We start from the raw sequence: 19,757 nt of genomic DNA, 5'->3' as shown, positions 1-19,757 counted from the left end.
ATACACAAATACACAACTCACACATATACAAATACATGCACACATACACATACATGTACACACATACACAAATACACAACTCACACATGTACATGCACACAAATACATGCACACATACAACACATACATATATGTGTATACACACAACACACATACAAATATATGCACACACACATACAAATACATGCACACACATATACCACACACACAACACACATAGGAGTACATGCACACACATGCAACATATATACAGATGCATGCATGTGCACATACACAAATACATGCTCACACACATGCAACACAAATACATGCGCACACACAACACAAATACACAACACACACACAAATGTGTACATACAACACATACGAATACATGCACATACATGTGCAACACACATATACATGCATGCACACATATACAACATACAGATACACAACACACTTATACAAACATGCGCACACATACAACAGACACAAATATATGCACACATGCAACACATATACAGATGCATGCACATGCATACAAATATGTGCACACACATGCAACACACAAATACATGCTCACACAGCACACACATGTGTATAGACAACACACATGTAACAGATACATGCACACACATGCAACATACAAATACATGCATGCCATACACAACACACAAAAACATCAATGCACACAAACATGCAGCATACACATACACAAATTCATGCACTCACACAATACACACAAATACATGCACACACACAAATACATGCACATACACAACACACGTACAGATACATGCACACACACATAAACAAATACATGCACATACATAGATAACACACACAACACACTCAGCAGCAGAATCAGGGCGAGAGCTAACTCCTCACTCGAGGAGGGCCATTTTCCTTTCAGGCCCCTCCTTACAGGTCCCAGGCCTCTCAGCATCCACAGACCTCCTGAGAAGAGAAAAATAGTATGGGTTCCAGATTCTGAAAAGGACAACACTGAAGTCAATAAATGTTTGAGTTGTGCCTTCAAATGCCCCTATTAACTTTAGCATTATAGCTGCATGCTTACATTTGGCCATGTTTGGTGAGTTAGACTTTCACTGTGTAAGAATCCCTGAGCACGCATGCAGACTGCTAGAAATCCAAAATAAAGACAGCCTGGACATGGCCGGGCGCAGTGGCTCATGCCTGTAATGCCATCACTTTGGGAAGCTGAGGCGGGTGGACTGCTGAGGCCAGGAATTTGAGACCAGCCAGGCCAACATAGCAAGACCCCATCTCTAAAATTTTTAAAAATTAGTTGGGCATAGTCTCAGCTACTCGGGAGGGAGGGAGGTTGAGGTGGGAGGATCGAGTGAGCCCAGGAGGTCTAGGCTGCAGTGAGCTGTGATCACACCTCTGCACTCCAGCCTGGGTGACAGAGAAAGATCCTGTCCCAAATAACTAAGTAAATAAGATGGCCTGAACACTTGCACCCCTAAACCTGTTCTGTCCCAGCGTGCCCCCTCGAGAATGGTCTGGGTTCTGTATGTAGCTGGGCCTCTCTCCTGCAGAGATCCTCTCAGACTCCGAGGAGGACCGGGTATCTTCTAATACCAACAGCTATGACTACGGTGAGTCCGTGCCCTGTGCCCAGCCAGGGTGGGGGTAACAGGGAAAGGCTGGGGGTGGAAAGATGGGGCCCTCCAAGACCTGGGCTCCAGGAATGAGGCTCCAAATCGGCCCCACCTCTCACTGCAGCTCAGATGAGTCAAGGGCCAGGGTTGTCTGCCCTCTGCCGAGTACTGGGCTTTGCCTCCTCCCCTAGGGCTGGGAGGACTGGTGGGATGGAGCGGGGAAGGTTTCCTGGAGAGCAAGTCAGCCACAGGCACACCTCACAACCCGACGCCCTGCACACAGGTGACGAGTACCGGCCGCTGTTCTTCTACCAGGAGACCACGGCTCAGATCCTGGTCCGGGCCCTCAATCCCCTGGATTACATGAAGTGGAGAAGGAAATCAGCATACTGGAAAGCCCTCAAGGTGTTCAAGGTAGGAGGGTCCTGGAGCCGGGCTCACAGCCTTGTGACAGCAGCAAGACAGTGGCCACGCTACCCTCTCCAGCTCTATGAGGGGGAGGCCCTGGGGTCCACTGAGACCCTCTCAGAATATATGACTTGGGATTTGATGGGGAAACTGAGGCATGGTGCTTGGCTGATGGCTTGACCTGGGGCTCTGCCCTCTAGTGGCCCCCCAAAGACATCCATATTCTAACCCCTGGAACCTTGGAATATGTTACCTTTATGGTAGAAGGGCCTTTGCAGATGTGATTAAAGATCTTTTTTTTTTTTTTTTTTTAGACGGAGTCTCGCTCTGTTGCCCAGGCTGGAGTGCAGTGGTGCGTCCTTGGCTCACTGCAAGCTCCACCTCCCGGGTTCACGCCATTCTCCTGCCTCAGCGTTCCGAGTAGCTGGGACTATAGGCGCCCGCCACCACGCCCGGCTAATTTTTTGTATTTTTAGTAGAGACGGGGTTTCACCATGTTAGCCAGGATGGTCTCAATCTCCTGACCTCGTGATCCACCCACCTCAGCCTCCCAAAGTGCTAGGATTACAGGCGTGAGCCACCGCATCCGGCCATCATTAAAGATCTGAGATGAGCCTGGCTTATCCAGTGGGCCCAGTGTCATCACAGGGGTTGGCACAGGGAAAGAGGGAGGCAGGAGGGTCAGAGTCAGAGACTGAGAAGTGGCGACAGGAGCACAGGGTGGAATGATGTGGGGCCTGGAAAGCAGACGGCTCCTGGAAGCTGGAAGGACCCTCAGTCTCCCCTAGAGCTTCCAGAAGGAACAACCCTGCTGACAACTTGACTTCAGGACTTCTGCCCTCCAGAACTGTCCAAGAATACATTTGTGCTATTGACAGTCACTGTTTGTGGTCATTTGTCCCAGTAGCCAGAGGCAACCAGGCACTTAGCCTGGAACCCGCACACAGTCAGTGCTTCAGCAATGAACGGCCAAGCTGTTGAGTCACTGAAGTCCATCTGTGGCCGGCTGGGATTCAGACTTCCCTGCCGACACCCTCCCACTTTTGCCCCCTTGACAGCTGCCTGTGGAGTTCCTGCTGCTCCTCACAGTCCCCGTCGTGGACCCGGACAAGGATGACCGGAACTGGAAACGGCCCCTCAACTGTCTGCATCTGGTTATCAGCCCCCTGGTTGTGGTCCTGACCCTGCAGTCGGGGACCTGTGAGTATCGCCTACCCCAGGCCAACCCACCTTCCTACTCCTTCCCACGTTCTGGAGTTTTCTTCCACCCAGGCTGGAGTACAGTGGCACGATCTCAGCTCACTGCAACCTCCCTCCACCTCTGGGGTTCAAGCGATCATCCCATCTAAGCCCCCTGGGCAGCTGGGATTACAGGCGTGCACTACCACGCCCAGCTAATTTTTGTATTTTTCATAGAGACGGGGTTTCACCATGTTGGCCAGGCTGGTCTTAAATTCCTGACCTCAAGTGATCCGCCCATCTTGGCCTTCCAAAGTGCTGGGATTACAGGCGTGAGCCACCGTGCACAGCCAGTGGAGTTTTCTTCTCAACCACGTGAGGGAGGTTTGGGCTAGAGGCAGAAACCTGGATATACAGCAGGCGCTTACTATGCGCTTGTGCCATAAGGGACACCAGCCTGGAAGTTCACCCAGGGGACCTCCTGCAGTCAGTTGATCCAATCTTGCTGGCCCCAGATGGAGGCTGCAAAACAGGTGACCCCAGGGCCAAATCCAGCCCTCTGGCTTGTTTGCCTGCATTTAAAAATTGGGGGATTTTACCTTAAAATCTGGATTTTGGCTTCTCAAGATCTGGGCCACATTCCTGAAGGCAAAACTGGCTGGAGCAGAGAAGGGGCACCCCCTATGGGGTGCCTGCGGCCTAAATCATCACACTCCCCTCCATTGCCTGTTGGGTGCCCCTTCCCTCGTTTGTGTGACCTGGCTGGTCCCCACTGGCATTTGAATTTTCCCCATCTGCCCCAGAATGTCCTTTTCTTTCTTGTCCTGCTCTGGCTGAGGAAACGCTCAGGCTTGTCCAACGTCTTCTAACTTCTGCTACCCAGATTTCTTCCTGTTGTCTAACTTTAGTATCTCATGCTGTCTGTTTCCTATCATCTAGGCTCCTCCCCCTCAGCCCAGGGGCATCGCCTGGAGGTGGGGGTAGGACTCTGGTGCAGATGCACGGCTGGGCATGGTGTTGTGTGCTATAACAGTGTCGGGATGAAACTCCATCGGGATGAAACAGCCTCCCTGCCACATTCCCTGTGAATTTCTCCCCCGGTTTGTGGGAGGATGCAGACATGGAGGGAAGGAGATAGGAGGAGAGATGATTGATAGAGAGTGACTCAGAGCTGAAAAGGGCCACCCACTAGGGCCGTCTGGTTCATCACAGCCCTCCATTCTCCATCCATTCTCTACGGAGCGGGGAAGCCTTGCCTTTCAGGCCAGGGCAAATCCAGGGACTTGCTTTCACAAGCGTTGTGGCATCTTTATTTATTTATTTATTTATTTTTATTTTATTTTGAGACGTAGTCTGACTGTCACCCAGACCCGAGTACAGTGGCATGATCTCAGCTCACTGCAACCTCTGCCTCCAGGGCTCAAGTGATTCTCCTGCCTCAGCCTCCTGAGTAGCTGGGATTACAGGCAACTGCCACCATGCTTGGCTAATTTTTGTGTGTGTTGTGGCTTCTTAAAAGAGTGATTCCCACACATCAGTCATTCACAGACCATCTTCTCAATTTTTCTCTTACTCTATACTATTACATTTGATATTTTTCTTTGTTTTTCTTGAGACAGACTCTCACTCTGTCACCCAGGCTGGAGTGCAGTGGCACGATCTCGGCTCACTGCAACCTCCACCTCTGGGGTAAGCAATTCTCCTGCCTCAGCCTTTTGAGTAGTTGGGACTACAGGCACCCGCCACCATGCCCGGCCAATTTTTATATTTTTAGTAGAGGCGGGGTTTCACTATGTCGGCCAGGCTGGTCTCAAATTCTTGACCTCAGGTGATCCACCCACCTCGGCCCCCCAGAGTGCTGAGATTATGGGCATGAGCCACTGCGCCTGGCCACATTTGATATTTTTCTTAAATCAGCTCGTTGTATTGTCCAGGCTGGTCCTGAACTTCTGGGCTCCATTGAGTAGCTGGGACTACAGGCATGCACTACTGTACCCAGCTTCAGACTTTTTTTTTTTTTTAAGGCAAATTTGTTGAAAAGGAAACCGTGTCACCTGCATCAATAGGAAACTGTAGTAGAATTGCATCATTTCCAATAAATTTAAGGTAACTGCAAAAATAAACACAATAAAAGTAAACCACCGACCAGCGATGGTGGCTCACGCCTGTAATCCCAGCACTTTGGGGCGCTGAGGCAGGAGGATCACTTGAGGTCAGGAGTTCGAGACCAGCCTGGCCAACACAATGAAACCTTGTCTCTATTAAAAATACAAAAACTAGCCAGGTATGGTGATGGGCATCTGTAATCCCAGGTACTTGGGAGGGTAAGACAGGAGAATCACTTGAACCCAGGAGGCAGAGGCCGCAGTGAGCTGAGATTGCACCCCTGCACTCCAGCCTGGGTGACAGAGTGAGACTCTGTCTCAAAAAAGAAAAGAAAAAAAAAGTAAACCACCTTACTCGGTCCTCCTGAGTCAAGCCCATGAGCTGGAAGCCTGTACTAGGGAGAACAGCAGGTATTTGAGATGTTCAAGTCCTATTAGCACCAAATGGAAACTTTCTCCTTGATACAATGATAGAGCTGAAGAAGGAATCCCTTTCCTGAGTCACGGTTCTGCAGCATGTAGTATCTTCACCACATGGCCTTAACACCATCTAGTGGTAGCAGTTCCACCCTGGGGAAAGACTGGTTCTGGCTAAAGCACTCTTGACCCCCGTCTGGGCTGAGCACTGTCTAGAGAAAACCCCTGGACTGGCTCCCAGCCTGAGGGGTGCTGTGACTCAAGGTGAGCCTCCCCAGCAGCAGCCTCCAGCCTCCCCCTGTCTCTAGGCGTCCCCCAAGAGCCATCTTTGTAAAGTGCTGCTTTTCATATGTTGTGGTCACTCCCCCACTCAAAGACCTCCATGGCTCCCCAGTACTTCTTGGGAAAAGTCCATGGCTGTCATTGCTCAGTAGTGTGATCTTGGCCCACTGTACTCACTGCCTCCCAGGTTCAAACGATTCTCCTGCCTCAGTCTCCCGAGTAGCTGGGATTACAGGCACGCGCCACCACACCTGGCTAATTTTTGTATTTTTAGTAGTGATGAGGTTTCACCATGTTGGCCAGGCTGGTCTTGAACTCCTGACCTCAGGCGATCCTCCTGCCTCAGCCTCCCAAAGTGCTGGGATTATAGGCGTGAGCCACTGCACCCAGCCAAGGCCTCTGAGACTCTGAGCCAACTGCCTCCTACAGCCTTTTCTGTGCTATTCCTGATCTGCTTGATTCCATCTTACCCAACTCCCCTCTTCCCACAGAGCCCTTGCACCCCTCACTGCTTAACACTCAGCTCAGATCCTCAGTGTCTTCACGCCCCAGCCACCTCCTAAAATTTCTCTAGCACAGGAGTGGCAAATACATGGAAAGGACTTCCAGCCCAGGTGTCTGGATCCAAAGCTGGCACTGTAGCTAGAAACCCCATGCTGGCAAAATTATCTCAGGAGCTGGGCACAGTGGCACACACCTACAGTCCCAACTACTCAGGAAGCTGAGGTGGGAGGGAGGATGGCTTGAGCCCAGGAGTTTGAGGCTGCAGTGAGCTGTGATTGTGTCAGTGCACTCCAGCCTGGTTGATACATCGAGACCCTGTCTAAAAAAAAAAAAAAAAAAAATTCCCCTTGACAATCACTCATAACATATTGTGTACACGATTTTGTGTATTCAGCCCACTCACATAATTTTTTTTTTTTTTTTGAGACAAGATCTCACTCTGCTGCCCAGGCTGGAGTACAGTGATGCAGTTTAGGTTCACTGCAACTGCCACCTCCCGGGACTCAAGTGATCCTCCCACTTCAGCCTCCCAAGTAGCTGGGACCACAGATACCCACCACCACGCCCAGCTAATTTTTTTTTTTTTTTTTTTTTGAGATGGAGTCTTGCTCTGTCACCTAAGCTGGAGTGCAGTGGTGCGATCTCAGCTCACTGCAACCTCCACCTCCTGAGTTCAAGTGATTCGCCTGCCTTAGCCTCCTGAGTAGCTGGGACTACAGGTGTGTGCCACCACCCCCGGCTAATTTTTATATTTTTAGTAGAGACGGGGTTTCACCCCTTGGCCAGGCTTGTCCCGAACTCCAGACCTCAGGTGATCCACCCGCCTCAGCTTCCCCAAGTGCTGGGATTACAGGTGTGAGCCACCGTGCCCGGCCTAATTTTTGTATTTTTTGTAGAGATGGGGTCGCACCACGTTGCCCAGGCTGGTTTCGAACTCCTGGGCTCAAGCGATCTGCACGCTGTGGCCTCCCAAAGTGCCGGCATTATAGGCATGAGTCACCACGCCCGGCCTCCTCGCATAATTTTTAAGCCCACTGTCATTTGGGAGCCATGAGCTAGACTAAAAAAAGAACAAAAGAAGGGTCTTGATGCAGGTATATGAACATTTGAACTATTCATCGTCTTTAAGACCAGTACCAACTCCTAGTGGTGAAAAGGGTGATGTGTGGAGAATTCTAGAGTGTTCTCACCTTAGGGTGTCTCCCTTTGGTGTTTAATATGAAGCCTCTGGAACCTTCATATTTGTTAATGGAGAGTGGACTTATTTGGGTACCTCTCAGTGAAGAGGCTGGGTTTGACTGTCAGTTTCATCTCATGGAGCGATGCCATCTACTGGTAATGCCTGGCTGGAGGGAGCTGCCTGGAAATGCAGTTGGATGGAAGTATTGTGCTTGATTAGTGATGTCTGCCATGAAGGTGGAAGAGGGTGATGGTGTTAGTGGTTATAGCTCTTCCTATCCTAGTTCCACAGCAACAGGCTGGAGAGAGTCTTTTTTGTGTGTCTCTCTTTTTCTTTCAAATGTGACTAACTTGAGGGCAGGGGCTGCATTTAAAATTTTTCTGTCCCCATGAAGTGTCTAGGACAGGGCTGGGCAGATAGGAAGTGTCTACCTGACATCCAAATAGTCCATTGTAAGTGGGTGTTGAGGTGCTGGGAAGGTACCAGCTCCCTTTCTCTCCCTTTGCAGATGGTGTCTATGAGATAGACGGCCTCGTTCCCGTCTGGGTCGTGGTGGTGATTGCAGGCACAGCCTTGGCTTCAGTGACCTTTTTTGCCACATCTGACAGCCAGCCCCCCAGGCTTCACTGGGTAAGAAGCCCGGGTTCTCCGAGATAGGGGGGGAGGGATGCTGAGGTCTCCCATGCAGATGTCCTGTCTGCATCTCTGAGGCACTTTGACCAGTTTGATCAGGAGTCACACAAAGACAGGTAACCGAACTTTAAAGCTGCTTTTGAGAGTTTTTGTATCTGTACAGGGTTTTTTTCTTTTTTTTTGGTAATAGCTTAATTTTGTTGAGATGTAATTCACATACCATACAATTTACCCATTTAAAGTATACAATTTAATGTTTTTTATTATAGTTACAGAGTTGTGGAATCATCACAATCAATTTTAGAGAATTTCATCACCCCAAAAAGAGACCTCATGCCCATAAGTCACTCCCCATTTCCCCACCCCCCACATAGCCCCTGGCAACCACGACTCTACTCCGCGTCTCTATGGGTTTGCCTATCATGGACATTTTATATAAATAGAATCCTACAATATGTGATTTCCTTTTTTTTGAGACAGGGTCTCCCTCTGCTATCCAGGCTAGAGTGCAGTGGTACAATCATAGCTCACTGCAGCCTCGACCTCCTGGGCTGAAGCCATCCTCCCACCTCAGCCTCCCAAGTAGATGGGACTACAGGCACAAGCCACCACGCCCAGCTAATTTTTGTATGTTTTTTGTAAAGATGAGGTCTCACTATGTTGCCCAGACTACTCTCAAACTCCTGGCCTCAAGCAATCCTCCTGCCTCGGCTTCCCAAAGTGCCAGGATTCCAGGCGTGAGGCACTGCGCCCAGCCTTGGGTTTCTAAAGACACTCCAGGGATAGAATGGGATGGCCTTTGTGGGTGTCTTTTTCCATTTTCCCTAGTCTAGGCACTCTAAAGAATATTTAGGGGTTTGTCCAGAGACTTTTTCCTTAAAAGTTTACTTAAATTAGCTGGGCGTGGTGGCGGGCGCCTGTAATCTCAGCTACTCGGGAGGCTGAGGCAGGAGAATTGCTTGAACCCAGGAGGCAGAGGTTGCAGTGAGATGAGATCGCATCATGGTACTTCAGCCTGGGTGACAGAGACTCCGTTTCAAAAAAAAAAAAAAGTTTACTTAATATTTTCATTTTGGCTGGGCGTGGTGGCTCACGCCTGTAATCCCAGCACTTTGGGAGGCCGAGACGGGTGGATCACCTGAGGTCAGGAGTTTGAGACAGTCTGGCCAACATGTCGAAACCCTGTCTCTACTAAAAAATACAAAAATTAGCCAGGCATGGTGGTGGGCACCTGTAATCCCAGCTACTTGGGTGGCTGAGGCAGGAGAATCGCTTGAACCCAGGAGGCAGAGGTTGCAGTGTGCTGAGATCGCGCCACTGCATTCCAGCCTGGGCGACAGAGTGAGACATCATGCTAAAAAAAAAGTTTACTTAAGATTTTCATTGTTTAGTGCTTAATGATTTTTTAAAATTTTAGTTTTTACTTTTGGAAGCTCAATGAATGTACCAACCGAAGGGTGTTGAATTTTCAGCAAATGGATCATTTAGGGAAGTTGCCTTTTACTACTTAGGGAAAATTGTCTTTCACTATTTTTTCAAGTACCGACGTGTGCCACAACATGGATCACCCTTGAAAACATGATGCTGAGTGAGAGAAGACTGTAGCAGAGGATCACACATTGTGGGATTCCATTGATGTGAAATGTCCACGAGGCACATTCAGAGAGACAGAGAGCAGAGTAGTGGTCGGGTTGGGCTGGTGGGGTGGGGCTAGGGAGTGACCGCTAATGAGTACAGGGATACTTATTGGGATGATGGGTGGTATTTGGTTCATAGACTGGAAATCTGATGAAAGTGATAAGGAACCCTTTCCAGACAAAATAATAATTTTTTTTAGTATATGAAAGGGAGGTTTTTTTGTTTTTATTTTTTGTTTTTCTTTTTTTGAGACAGAGTCTCACTCAGTCGCCCAGGCTAGAGTACACTGGCACGATCTAGGCTCACTGCAACTTCTGCCTCCCGGGTTCAAGCGATTCTCCCGCCTCAGCCTCTCGAGTAGCTGGGATTACAGGTGTGTGACACCAGCCTGACTAATTTTTGTATTTTTAGTAGAGACAAGGTTTCACCATGTTGGCCAAGTTGGTCTCGAACTCCTGACCTCAGGTGATCTGCCCGCCTCGGCCTCCCAAAGTGCTGCAATTACAGGCGTGAGCCACCATGCCCGGCCTGAAAGGGAGTTGATTAAGGAAAAAGGAAAATAATATTGAACTCACGTTTTATTGAGCACTAACTGTGCACAGGCACCAATGCATATAGTAACATGTTTTATACTCATAATAAGCTCATGAGGTAGATACTGTTATCATCCCATTTCACAGGTGAGGAACTGAGGCCGTGTTCCTGTTGGGGCTGGCCTTGGTCCCACAGCAAACCATTCCCTCCGCAGCTCTTTGCTTTCCTGGGCTTTCTGACCAGCGCCCTGTGGATCAACGCGGCCGCCACAGAGGTGGTGAACATCTTGCGGTCCCTGGGCGTGGTCTTCCAGCTGAGCAACACTGTGCTGGGGCTCACGCTGCTGGCCTGGGGGAACAGCATTGGAGGTGACTCAGGGCTGGGTGGGGTTGAGTGGGGGTGAGTGCGGCCATATCTTAGCTCTTTCCTCCCCCAGCCAGAGTCGCATCTGGGCAGGAGTGTCCAGGGTGTCTGCCCTCTGCACCTGTGCAGTGTCCCCTGTCACTGTGGAGTGGCCAGCATCGGGGTGAGATGGCCCTGACTGCTTTGGACCAAGAAACTCTATAGAGGCCCCTGCCGCTTCCCCACCCTCTGATGCGGGGATGGTCGGTGGCTCCCAGAGTTCAGGCAGGACATGGAGCCCATTGCAGCCGGCCGTGCTTGATGTGTACACGGGTGTGTGACATGCAGGCATTCACACTTACATACATACACCCTTCCCTAGCTGTAGCAGCCGGGTGTGGTTGGCCAGATTATGCACTGCTCCAGAGCATCCAGACAAGAGGATGAGGGAGCTGAAATCTAGCCCCTCCTTCCACTTACCTTTTTGAGCACCTTCTTCTTATTCACGTGGAGGTGCTGTACATGTTAGCAGCAGATGAGACTTTGAAAAATTGGTAGCCGTAGTTTGTTTTTTTTTTTTTTTTTTTTTTTTGAGATGGAGGCTTGCTCTGTCGCCCAGGCTGGAGTGCAATGGTGTGATCTTGGCTCACTGCAACCTCTGCCTCCCAGGTTTAAGCAGTTCTCCTGCCTCAGTCGCCCGAGTAGCTGGGATTACAGGCGTCCACTACCATGCCCAGCTAATTTTTGTATTTTTAATAGAGACAGGGTTTCATCATGTTGGCCAGGCTGGTCTCGAACTCCTGACCTCAGGTGATCCATCTATCTTGGCCTCCCAAAGTGCTGGGATTACAGGTGTGAGCCACTGTGCCCAGCTGGTAGCCGCGTTTTTCACACCTGCAAAGTTGTTCCTGGTGTGAAAGAGTGGGGTAAAGGAATTAAGGAGGGAAGTGTGTCTTCCCAGATGCTGTGCCCCCTCACACAGCACCCCACCAGCTAGTGCCCAGGCACACATGGGCATCCATCTGTGTTTGTTGCCTGAATGACCGTGGGTGAGAATGAAGGCATGGATGACCAGGGAGGGTGGGGGAAGCGACTCACCACTGCAGGCCCCTCTTGTTCCTGTGCAGATGCCTTCTCGGATTTCACACTGGCTCGCCAGGGCTACCCGCGGATGGCGTTCTCCGCCTGCTTTGGCGGCATCATCTTCAGTATCCTTTGTGGTCTGTTCTTGGCCTTAGCACTGGTGTCACAGCCATGGGTGGGGGGTGCTCCATGCCCCACCCTGGGGATTGGTTCTCGGTGTAACACCTGGGGCAGGTAATGTGGCTGCCTGAGCCTCAGGCTCCAAGGCTTTAAAATAGGGATTTGGGGAGTGCTAACCTCCGAGGGATGTTGTAAGGATCCAGTGAGGTGAATGAAATTCTTGGCCCCTGGTGAGGGCTCAGCAGACAGCAGCTATTATTGTTAGGACAGTGAGTGGTGTGATAAGCAGGTGCCCACAGGATGAGCTTATGTGTCCTATGGAAGACCCTCTCTCTCTTGCTCATAGCAACATGTCATGGTCTATGTTAGGGTTGGCAGACTTTTTCTAAAAGGGCCAGAGAATTCTTTTTTTTTTTTTTTTTTTTTGCGGGGCGGGGATGGAATCTGGCTCAGTTGCCCAGGCTAGAGTGTGGTGGCGTGATCTTGGCTCACTGCAATTTCTGCCTCCCGGGTTCAAGCAATTCTCCTGCCTCAGCCTCCTGAGTAGCTGGGACTACAGGTGCCCATGACCACGCCCAGCTAATTTTTGTATTTTTAGTAGAGACAGGGTTTCACTATGTTGGCCAGGCTGTTCTCAAACTCCTGACCTCAAGTGATCTGCCAGCCTCAGCTTCCAAGTGCTGGGATTACAGGCGTGAGCCACCACACCTGTCCCAAAGAATAAATATTTTAGACTTTGGGGGCCATGCAGGTAGTTTTGCAGCTACTCAACTCTGCTGCTATAGTGCAGAAACAGGCACAGACAATGCATAAGTGAATGGCCATGGCTCTGTTCCAATAAAACTTTATTTATACAAGCAGTTAGTGGGCCAAATTTGGCCGGAGGGCTGATGTTTGCCAACTTTTGGTCTATATAGAAAAGACGGATATAGCCAGCCTGGGGCTATGAAGAGAAAGAGCTTTGAAACCACATGGTTGTGGGTTCCAGACAGTGCCTGGCACACGGCAGGCATTCGGCCAGCAGTGGATATTATTGGCTGCTAAAGAAAGAAAGATGATCACAAAGTGCCTGAAGGGCTGCTCTCTCCAGGCTCCATGATGATAGAGCCTCACCAGGGGCTGCAGTGTGAGCAGTTGGCCAGCAAAACAGGCTAACTGGGGAGACAGTGATGCCTGCCTTTTTAACTCCCAGGCTGAGCAAGGCCCTTGGTGGCCCTTTCGCGCCCACTGAGGCCTACTCCTGGCTTTCGGGCTGCAGCCTCGCCTGACCTCCCAGGTTGGCTGGGAAGGAGGGAGCCCTGAATGACCCCTAGAGATGGCCTCGGCCCACACACTATCACCAGTTCCCTCTAGGGACTGGGGGCAGTCCCTTCATCTCTCCTGGCCTTGGTTTCCCCACCTACTGAGTGCTTACATGCGCCAAGCATTCCTGGCACCCTAAGGTGTTCGATCCTTAGAGACTGACTGCAGCACTTACTCAACACCCATCTTCTTAAAGGCCTGAAAAGATAGGGTCTCCTCAGATATGGTGTTTGGGGGAGTTGGGCATACATCATAAAGAAAGCCAAGTAAATTCATTTTTTTTGTAAGTCTGGGCACAGTGGTTCATACCTGTAATCTCAGCACTTTGGGAGCCTGAGGCACGAGAATCACTTGAGTCCAGTGATTTGAGATTTGCCTGGGCAACATAGCAAGACCCTGTCTCTACAGAAAAATTAAAAAATTAGCCAGGTGTGGTGGCATATGCCTGTGATCCCAACTACTTGGGAGGTTGATGTGGGAGAATCACAAAGCCTAGGAGGTCGAGGCTGCAGTGAGCCGTGTTCACACCACTGCACTTCTCTACCTCCAACCCCCACCAAATTTTTTTTTGAGACGGGTCTCACTCTGTTGCCGAGGCTGGTCTCAAACTCCTGGCCTCTAGTGATCCTCCTGCCTTGGCCTCCCAAAGTGCTGGGATTACAGGCATGAGCCACTGCGCCTGGCCCAAGTTCATTCTGCAGTGGCATCCCAAGCCCTGGGGATGAACACAGTAGGAGGAACAGGCTATGTGGTTGGGTTATGTGCAGGCCATTCCAGCAAAGCTTCCTGAGCTGGGCTGCAGACATCCTCGTGGGTGTGGGGCTGGGCTGCCTGCTCCAGATCTCCCGAAGCCACACAGAAGTGAAGGTGAGTATTCCTTGTAAGTTTACAAGTGTATATAACCAAGATGTAGCTTGATGGAGAAGGGGCAGGAAGGCCCTGGCTTTGGATCTGGGTCCCATCACTTAAGTCCCTGGCTGTATGACTTTGAGTGAGCTAGGACATCTTGGCCGGGTGTGGTAGCTCATGCCTGTAATCCCAGCACTTTGGGAGACTGAGGCAGAGGATCACTTGAGGTCAGGAGTTCAAGACCAGCCTGGCCAACGTGGTGAAACCCCATCTCTACTAAAGATACAAAAATTAGCCAGGTGTGGTGGTGCACACCTGTAATCTCAGCTACTTGGGAGGCTGAGGCAGGGGAATCACTTGAACCCAAGAGGTGGAGGTCACAGTGAGCCAAGATTGCGCCACTGCACTCCAGCCTGGGCGACAGAGTGAGACTTCATCTCAGAAAAAAAGGAAAAAAATGGAGTTAGGACATCTCTGGGCCTCAATTTCCTCCCCTATAAAATGAGATTGATGACACCAGCTGAGCTTCCTGGATAAGCATGCAGGCGGAAGGGCCAGACTGAGCACCATATCCCAGCACTGCCCACAGGGGAGGTGACAGAGATGTGTGGGTGATTTGGGTAGGTAGCATGTGGCCAGATATTCCAGGTCCTCTAGAGAAGAAATCAAGATTCCTAAGTGAATTTTTTTCTATTCGAAAATCTGCCTCACATGCAAACAAAACCCTGTGCACACGAGGCAGATTGGACCCCTGAGCCGCTGGCAGTCCCATCCCTGCATCTCTATTCTGGAGGACTTGAGTCCAGAGACTCAGCAAGGAAGACGTAGGCTGGGGAGGAAGAGGTGGCCTGGGGGTTGGTTTTAAGCCTTGCCATGGGAAAGCTCTTTGAGTGTTATGAAGCTGAATAAAGTCACCCGTTTCTCCCAGAGGCACGAGTTGTTGAATAGGCTCTCGGCAGAGCCTGTTAGCCGGGGGCAGGGTGGTTCTTTCACACTGGCCATGCCCACAAGCAAACAGCTACTTAGGGCTTGAAATTTTCTTTTCTGAAAGATAAACACCCTCTGCAAACTTTGTTGTCCCTCTTTATGGGTTTAATAGGTTCCCTTTCATGATAGATTCTAGGGTAGTTCCAGGTAATGAGGCTTTAGGGTTGGCTCCTCAGGGGACCTATTTCCTCTTTTCTCCAGTGCGTGTATGTGTGTGTGTGTGTGTGTGTGTGTGTGTGTGTCCACTGCCTTTGTGCTGAGTTTAGGAAATGTGTGTGTCCACCACCTTTGTGCTGAGTTTAGGAAGTGTGTGTGTGTGTGTGTGTGTGTCTACCACCTTTGTGCTGAGTTTAGGAAATGTGTGTGTGTGTGCGCGTGTCCACCGCCTTTGTGCTGAGTTTAGGAAACGCTCCTGCCGTTAAAGGGCATGAGACATCAACATGGAAGGATGTCCATGGTGTACCCCGTTGGTTGAAAACCACAAGTCGCTTTGAAACACTTACCTATTGTACGGTCCCATCTCTGTTTTCAGAATTGATGTACATGTCTAGAGGTGTGTGTGTCCACAGGCGTGTGTAATATGACATCCCATGGGGAGGAGGATAGGCATTGGTTAAGAGCTTGCACTTAGATTTGGGCTCTGTCACTTACTCTGTCAGTTTCTTCATCTGTGGGTTGGAGATGAGGAGGATGCAGGTGGCTGGGAAGACGAAACGCCACGGTGCCTAGAAACACCCCACACAGTACCTCATGTCGTCTTCACTGTGTGTTGGATACCTGCTAAGTGTGGAAGGAAGAGAAGTGGGGAGGGGACATTTCAATCCCTTTTACTCTTCTGTACTGCTTGAAAATATGTCAGCAACCGTGTGTGACATGTATACCATAGATAGTGTTAGTTCCCTAGTGTTGCCATAAATGACCACAAACCAGGGGGCTGACAACAGCAGAAATTGAGTCTCTTCCAGTTCTGGAAGCCAAAAGTCTGCAATCAGGGCGTCAGCCGGGCAGTGCCACCTCCAAGCTCCAGGGGAGGATCCTTCCTCACCTCTTCCAGCTGCTGTTGGCTCCTGACGTTCCTTGCCCAGTGGGCCCATCTCTGCAGTCTCTGCCTCTGTGTTTCCATGGCCGTCTCTCTCTTCTTCTTACGGAGACATGAGTCATTGGATTTAGGGGTCACCCTAAGTCCAAGATGATTGTATCTTGAAACCCTTAGCTTATTATATTTGCAAAGACCCTATTTCAAGTAAGGCCACATGCTGAGCCTCTGGATGGGCGTGAATTTGTTGGGGGTGAGGCACTACTTATCCTACTACACATATAAAAACCTGCAGCTGAAATCTGCAGGCTCCTCCCCAGTTCTAGAGAACGGGAGTTGCTGTGAGCTCCTCCTCCCGCAGAGGAGCCTGTCTTGTGCCTGACACTTTGGCTCTCGCTCATTCATTTCTGCTGCTGCCACTCCTTTATCATTCATCCATCCCCTCCTTCACCCAGAAGGCGGCATCCTCCCAAGTTCAGAGTCAGGCAGAGGTGCCAGGCCCAGTGCTGCTGAGCACCTTGGACAAGTCAGTCAAGTCTAAGGGTCTTGGTTTCCTCATCTGTAAAATGGAGTCCATCCTACTACCCACCATACAAGACTATTGTTAGATCAAAGACGACAGTGCTTGTTAGGCCCTTCACACATTGCCTGGCATAGAGCAGGCACTCAGTAGATACTTATAGCTGCCATTTCTTCAAAAACCTTATGGGCTGGGTGCGGTGGTTCACACATGTAATCCCAGCACTTTGGGAGGCCACGGTGGGCAGATCACTTGAGGTCAGGAGTTCGAGAACAGTCTGGCCAACATGGTGAAACCCCATCTCTACTAAAAATACAAAAAAATTAGCCAGGCGTGGTGGCAGACACCTGTAATCCCAGCTACTCGGGAGGCTGAGGCAGGAGAATCACTTGAACTTGGGAGGTAGGGGTTGCTGTGAGCCGAGATCGCGCCATTGCACTCCAGCCTGGGTGACAAGAGTGAGACTCCATGTCAAAAAAAAAAAAAAAAAAAAAAAAGCCTTATAAAGATTTTTTCCATTTTATTATGAAAACTCAAACATAGAACAGTTAAAAGACTTGTATGATAGACACACATATTCCCACCACCCAGACTCTATGTTTGGCTGCCTTTGCTTTGTTGTCTGTTTGTCCATGCCTGTCTGTCCATGCCTCCATCTATTCTTTTCTTTTTTCTTCTTTTTTTTTTTTTTTTTGAGATGGAGTTTTGCTCTGTCACCCAGGCTGGAGTGCAGTGGTGCAATCTTGGCTTGCTGCAGCCTCCACCTCCCAGGTTCAAGTGATTCTCCTGCCTCAGCCTCCCGAGTAGCTGGGATTACAGGCATGTGCCACCACACCTGGCTAATTTTGGTATTTTTAATAGAGACGGGGTTTCACCATGTTGGTCAGGCTGGTCTCGAACTCCTCACTTCAAGTGATCTGCCCGCTTTGGCCTCCCAAAGTGTTGGGATTACAGGCATGAGCCACCCTGCCCGGCCTAACGCATCCATGTCGTTTCTTGATGCACTTCACAGTAAGTGGTGAACATCCACTTGTGCATGTCGTTGACTAGAGTTCAGTGTTAAAAACAGAGGGAATTATAATGACATCTGACTCGAGGCAGGGGAGAGGCACCCAGGCAGGTGGACCTGGCTGAAGTTGGAAGAGAAGGTTCCTTGTCCCTGCTGTTTCTGCGTCTGGAAACTTCTGGGGCCACGTCTGGGTAACTTCAGGGTGGGGCATGCCATCCCACAGGGCAGGCCGGGCTGCTGCAGGCCAATCTTCCTTAACTGGCCCCCAGCTGGTGCCCTCAAACATTGTTGAGGCTGCATTGTTGTTGTTGTTGTTGTTGTTGTTTTATTTATTTATTTTTTGAGACAGAGTCTTACTCCATCACCCAAGCTGGAGTGCAGTAGCACGATGTCGGCTTACTGCAACCTCCACCTCCTGAGTTCAGGTGATTCTCCTGCCTCAGCCTCCCCAGTAGCACACTGCCATGTCTGGCTAATTTTTGTATTTTTAGTAGATACAGGGTTTCACTGTATTGGCCAGTGGTCTCGAACTCCTGGCCAATACAGGTCGAACTCCTGACCTCAGGTGATCCACCTGCCTCAGCCTCCCAAAGTGCTGGAATTACAGGCATGAGCCACTGTGCTCGGCTGAGATTGCATTGTTGTTGAGGGTGCATTGTTGTTGAGGGTGCATTGTTGTTGAGGCTGGATTGTTGTTGAGGTTGCATTGTTGTTGAGGGTGCATTGTTGTTGAGGCTGCATTGTTGTGTTGGCCACAGACGGGTCGGGGCCTGTGACGGGCAGTGACTCAGCCTCTCTCCCCTCATTCTTCCACAGCTGGAGCCAGACGGACTGCTGGTGTGGGTCCTGGCAGGCGCCCTGGGGCTCAGCCTCGTCTTCTCCCTGGTCTCAGTCCCATTGCAGTGCTTCCAGCTCAGCAGAGTCTATGGCTTCTGCCTGCTCCTCTTCTACCTGAACTTCCTTGTCGTGGCCCTCCTCACTGAATTTGGAGTGATTCACCTGAAAAGCATGTGACTGAAGCCGCTTAGTGCTGTGGCCTCACTGCAGGCAGGAGCCCCGCCCCTCCTGCCGGGGGAGGCCCAGGGACCGGAGGATTTCTGCAAGGCCCTTGTGGGCACGAGAGTGCGGCCCTTGCTGCTGGAGATCTGAGGTCACTGCTGTGAGCTGGGAGAACTGCTGTGTACCTCTTGCTGCCAGCACCCAACAGCCTTGCCGTGGGGACCTTGGAAACCTGGCTTTGCTCTGGACAAAGGGTTCCAGAGAGAAGCTAGAAGGCCCCCTTGAATGACCCCCAGAGCCCCTCTGAGAAGGGCTGGAGTTTGGGGGAAGGGGATGGCTGGATGTGCTCCAGGCCATGCTGGAGGTACCCCCGAGGCACAGGCACTACCCGTTCCCCTTGCCTGGGCTTCAGGCCTTCTGGCACCTTCTCAGGACACAAGTGGCTGCCCAACCCTGACTCAGAGAACGAGGGTGGCTTGGACCCCTGGGAATCAGGCCACCGAGGGCTGAGCTCCAGAGCTGCACCATCTGCCAGAAACAGAATTTGAGACATACTTAATTTTGAATTTCTCCTTGCCACGTTAATAAAGCCAAAAGCAGCGGGTGCTATTCGTGGCAACACACTTCACTGAACCCACTTGCTCCCAAAACGATGCCAGCCCGAGGCACTGCTACGCCAGCAGCTGCCACATGGGATGGTGGCTCAGGCGCTCCCTCCAGGATTCTGCCCCTGACTGTCCACAGACTCCTTTGTGCTGGAACCTGGGCTCCTCCAGCTGCCAGGCAGGAGTCGGTAGGACTGTGCCTGTGCCTCCCTCAGGGGGGCCCTGGGCGGGGTTCCAAGGCCTGCGAGCTGGGAAAGGACAGATGAGGGGACCTTGTGCCTTCTTCCTGTCATGCAATGACCCCGCCTTATGTTGCCAAAATAAGCAACTCTTAGGTTTGCCTGACTGCCTTATGCTGGTAAAGAAAAGGGATTCAACTGTCTCTTTTCCAAATAAAAAAAAAATTCAAAATTTCAAG

General features: G+C 50.5%; 1 protein-coding gene across 2 annotated transcripts in view; it reads left to right on the top strand.

Moving 5' to 3' along the window:
• Window positions 1-19,756, top strand: part of SLC8B1 (solute carrier family 8 member B1) — a 36,398-nt gene extending 16,642 nt beyond the window's left edge. For both annotated transcript variants that reach the window (XM_055359187.2, XM_063694378.1), the window contains 8 exons: window positions 1,545-1,604; window positions 1,891-2,021; window positions 3,074-3,215; window positions 8,191-8,312; window positions 10,702-10,855; window positions 11,957-12,037; window positions 14,137-14,201; window positions 18,552-19,756. In XM_055359187.2, coding sequence (XP_055215162.1) covers window positions 1,545-1,604; window positions 1,891-2,021; window positions 3,074-3,215; window positions 8,191-8,312; window positions 10,702-10,855; window positions 11,957-12,037; window positions 14,137-14,201; window positions 18,552-18,749 — 953 coding nt within the window. In that variant the 3' untranslated portion in view covers window positions 18,750-19,756. The remainder of the gene's footprint in view (window positions 1-1,544; window positions 1,605-1,890; window positions 2,022-3,073; window positions 3,216-8,190; window positions 8,313-10,701; window positions 10,856-11,956; window positions 12,038-14,136; window positions 14,202-18,551) is intronic.
• The last annotated feature ends 1 nt before the right edge of the window (window position 19,757 follows it).

This window comes from Gorilla gorilla, chromosome 10 (genome assembly GCF_029281585.2).
Source record: "Gorilla gorilla gorilla isolate KB3781 chromosome 10, NHGRI_mGorGor1-v2.1_pri, whole genome shotgun sequence".
NCBI classification, from domain to species: domain Eukaryota; kingdom Metazoa; phylum Chordata; class Mammalia; order Primates; family Hominidae; genus Gorilla; species Gorilla gorilla.
Note: the sequence above shows the minus strand (reverse complement) of the source record. Positions and strands in the feature narration are given on the sequence as shown.